General features: G+C 32.6%; 1 protein-coding gene across 1 annotated transcript; it reads right to left on the bottom strand.

The window, feature by feature from the left end:
* Positions 1-1,842: 1,842 nt before the first annotated feature.
* Positions 1,843-3,604, bottom strand: LOC119670363 (fork head domain-containing protein crocodile). The gene has a single exon (XM_038080601.1). The coding sequence runs from the start codon at positions 3,488-3,490 to the stop codon at positions 1,982-1,984; it is 1,509 nt and encodes a 502-aa protein (XP_037936529.1). The 5' UTR covers positions 3,491-3,604; the 3' UTR covers positions 1,843-1,981.
* Positions 3,605-4,310: the final 706 nt, after the last annotated feature.

Consider the following 4,310-nt stretch of genomic DNA (forward strand, 5'->3'; position numbering starts at 1 on the left):
ATTAGAGTGAATAAGTCAATTAATAGTTTTAAGCAACAGATATTTAAATTAGTGCTTATAGAGTAGAAATGAATAAAAAATAAATATATAAATATTTTTCGAAAATGTTATTAAATATTATAATTTTAGAACAGGCAACCGTTCGATTACAACATTAAAGCGATTTTATATAAGAAAAAATATATCTTTAATATTGTTCAAGCAAATATAAATTTATTTTATTAAAATTCTATTAAAATATATTTTTATAGATATAGTCTCTTCAACTGATGGTTTTTTGAAATGTTCGTATTTCAACTTTTTCTAGATTCATAATATGACTATATGAGATAATTAAAATGATTTAGTTATTAAACCATTTAAAAATAATTTATTTTAAATACATTGAATAAGAAAAAAATGAAATGTTTGTCATCTGAAGTTTGGAAAACTAAGCTTAGTGTTTTGATCACATAATGTAAATCACTGTTATTTACTTATTATATATACCTAAAGATAAAGATTATAAGCAACAAAGGACTTTAATTTAAAATGTAAGGTGTACCGAAAAAATATGGAATGTGTTTTGCAAAGATCCAAAAATTAATTAAAGACGAATACATTAGTTTTATATATTTTTTATAAAAATAAAATTAAAAAAATTTTAAATTTTATTTTGAATTAATCCAAAATGCTTTTATGGACTCATGGACTGGCGGTTAAGAAAAGCTTTTCTAAATAACAAGTTTCGCTGTTTATAGTCGATTAGAAAGAACATTATGTACATAATGTATTGTATTGTAATGTATTGTATTGTCTTGTAATGTTTATGGCAAAAATATAATTAGTTAAAAATATTTTATATATTTTATAAGATCTTCTGAACCATTTGTATTGTTCTATAAATAATGTGTATTAAACGAACTAATATTCAGTATAATTGTATTTAATTTTTGTTTGGATCTTATCAAACTTTATCTCCAAATTGAGTTAATGGTTGTCAATAGACAAAAATATTTCATCAACAAAGTGTAAATCCCTTGTGGGTCCAGAAACTGGGTCAGTAAATGCTCACAGAAACAGAAACAAGTTTCGAACAAAACAAACGGAAACTGACAAAACTTTGATTTATCGCAATCCAATCTTTCGTTACTCGCTGACAAAATCTCATATCTCGCCTTACTCGCTGACAAATTCTCGTATCGCGACAAACAATAAATAAACGCACATAAATAAAAAGCAACTGTTTTTCAATATTCATTATGATAATGTATTTTTAACATAAACTTTTTGTTTCAAATTCTTTCCAATATTAATAATGCTTAATTTCTATTTCTATTATTTTATTAATAATAATATTAAATTTCAGTTAATTTTCTTACATACGTACAATTTATTAAAGATACTAAAAGCATTCAGATACATCACACATTTTTTCTTACGCTATCGTATTTATTGGTTTTATTGGCGCATAAACATCGGTTCAGAAAGCAAACCATAAAACTCGATAATAATAAATAAAAAATAATCCAAAACAAAAACAAAATATTATATTATAAACTAATAAATTAATATTAGAAGTTATGTAAACAAAATTAAGTCTTAACATTTTCAATATACAAATGTTTCTTCCATTGCAGTTCTTCTTCAGATACAAAAAGAAAACTTTTTCGGACATTAAAAGTAATACAAAAACTTAATTAAAAAAACGTTAAAATTATTTTAAATATTTGCTTTTAACATTACTGCTTATAATTTATTTACGTACACTGCCGAAGCACTAAAAATATTTCCGACTGAATATTTAAGAAATTACTCACTTTTATTTACAATTGCTCCGTTCAAATCATTTAAAATTAATATTTACAAAAATAATTTACATTTTGTTAGAATTAAATAAAAACTTAACATACAAGTGGGAGTGTTGCCACCTTAACGACAAAAACGGCACATAAACGGCACAAAAACGGCACATAAACGGCAAAACGGCAGTACAAGTCGCCTAGACGCCGTATTTGATGCCGTAGTCCTGGTAGTGTCCCACATGTGAACGGTAATGACTTAAATTGCTTAGATTGCTTAAATTGCTCAAGTTGCCATTTAAATGATGATGGTGATGATGATGATGATGACTATTGATGACTGCGGCGGCAGCTGCAGCGGATGCTGCAGCAACACTGGCACTGGCCGGCGGACTTGCGGACTGTATGCTGCCGTTGGGGCTGCCAGTGTCCATTTGGCAGGATTGATTTTGTTCGAATATGATATCGCGGAAACCCAGTGCAGTATGTCCAATAACGGATGTAGGACTACTTGTCACCACTGAAGTGTTGTTGTTGTGTACATTTGAGCTGTTGTTGTTGTTATTACTATTTGTGGGCGTGCCAGCTGCAGTACCATTACCAATTGGTTCGGATGGTGGTGTTTCTGGTGTATACCAACCACCATGTGTTGGTCCGTGCGGAGTTGCGATGGTTGTAGGTGAAGCACCTGACGAATTGGTGGTGGTGCCTGAACTGATGCCACCTAATTGCACACTGCCATGATGACCACTTGCAGGCGTTAGTGGATGCGAATGTGAAATATGATGATGGCGAAGTTGTGCATGATGCGCAGCGGCCGCATGATGAGCATGCATTTGCGATGAAGCTACGGTCAGATTGTCCTCGTTCAAATGATATGGATAAGCACTGTGGTGTATGCGTGGGTTATAAACATTCATCAGCGAGTCTACTGTAAAACCATGTTCCACGGTACCAGTTAAGTGATTCATTTGTGCTAAGCTATCGTGACAAGAATTAAGCATAGCCGAACTAAGTCCTCCGTGTGCATCTTTACCCGTTAAGCAACCTAATTCCATGATAGGTTCTTTCTTGAAATGCGTATGTGCCATATGCTTGGGATCAAGTATACCATTCGTCATTAGTTTCAGTGGCTTGATTTCCGCAAGTTTTTCGTTCATCATAGCCTGACGTTTCATGGCTTCTTCCTTTTCACGTAGAACATCTTTTTTCTTGAAACGACGACGTCGACGCAGAAATGAGCCATTGTCGAACATATTATAAGAATCAGGATCAAGTGTCCAGTAAGAGCCCTTGCCCGGCTTCTTGTCATCGCGTGCCACCTTCACGAAACATTCATTCAGACTTAAGTTGTGACGTATGGAATTTTGCCAGCCTTGTTTGTTGTCTCGATAGTACGGAAACCGTTCCATTATATATTGATAGATTCCATTTAGTGTGACCTTCTTGTCTTGTGCATTTTGTATAGCCATGGCTATTAATGCTATGTACGAATATGGCGGTTTGACAATTTCCTTGTTCTGGTGTGGCGCACCTAGGCCATAAGCGGTAGCAGGATATGAATAGCGTGAATATTGATCATAAGCATAATGCGCTGCGGCTGCAGCGGATGCTGTTGTCATGGCGCCGGCAGTTGCCGCTGTGGGATAACCGGCGGTTTGCGCATAGTGACGCGAAAATGAATTCTGATCCGTAAAAAGCGTATGCATGGTTTTTTGAATGTTTTTTGAGATCAAATGCAATTTCAGGAGTTTTATTTATATTATTATTATTTTTTACACACTGAATACTGATGTTTCAGATTCCTTAGAGTTAAAGGATATTTCACAAAATTCTTCCGTTTAAATGCAAAACATTTTTGTAATTAAAATATTTTAAATATTCTTAGAGCAACATTTTATATGGTTTTTTAATATATATTAAATATTTTATTTTTTTATTTTCAAAATTTGTCTTAAATTTATTTTTGCTATATTTATTTTGTTTAAAAATATTTATTTAATTTCACTTTGGCATATTTTAAAAGTAAACTTTTTTTTGTTTCTTCTTGTACAGCTTCACTGGCTGATGCTTTTATTTATTTTTTCTTTAAGGAAAAATTAGAAAAACAGCAAAGTTTATTTATTTAAAAATTACTTCTTTTTTCTTTTATTGTTTGTTGTTTTTTAAACCACTTAACGGTGCTTTTAGCTTCTGCACTTTACAAGCTGCGCAACCGATCCGTACTCGTTAGTAACACGTCAGATACTGAATCAGTAACTGAAATAACAAGAAAATCTCGGCAACGGTGTGTGTTGCCTCGATCGACGTCGCCGTCAACGCCAGCACCCGCACTTTCCACACATTATGTAGTTGTGTTAGTATAACGAAAACTCTATGTATGAGTGAGCAGTACTTTACGTGCAATTGTTACATTTTGTTGTTGTTTCTTGTGATACTGTTTTAATGTTTTCATGGCACAGTTCCACCATTCACCATTCACCACAGTAGCGCAACAGCAAGCAGAGGAAAATTACTCCGTGGTTGATT

This window comes from Teleopsis dalmanni, chromosome 1, assembly GCF_002237135.1.
Source record: "Teleopsis dalmanni isolate 2A chromosome 1, ASM223713v2, whole genome shotgun sequence".
In the NCBI taxonomy this organism is placed as follows: domain Eukaryota; kingdom Metazoa; phylum Arthropoda; class Insecta; order Diptera; family Diopsidae; genus Teleopsis; species Teleopsis dalmanni.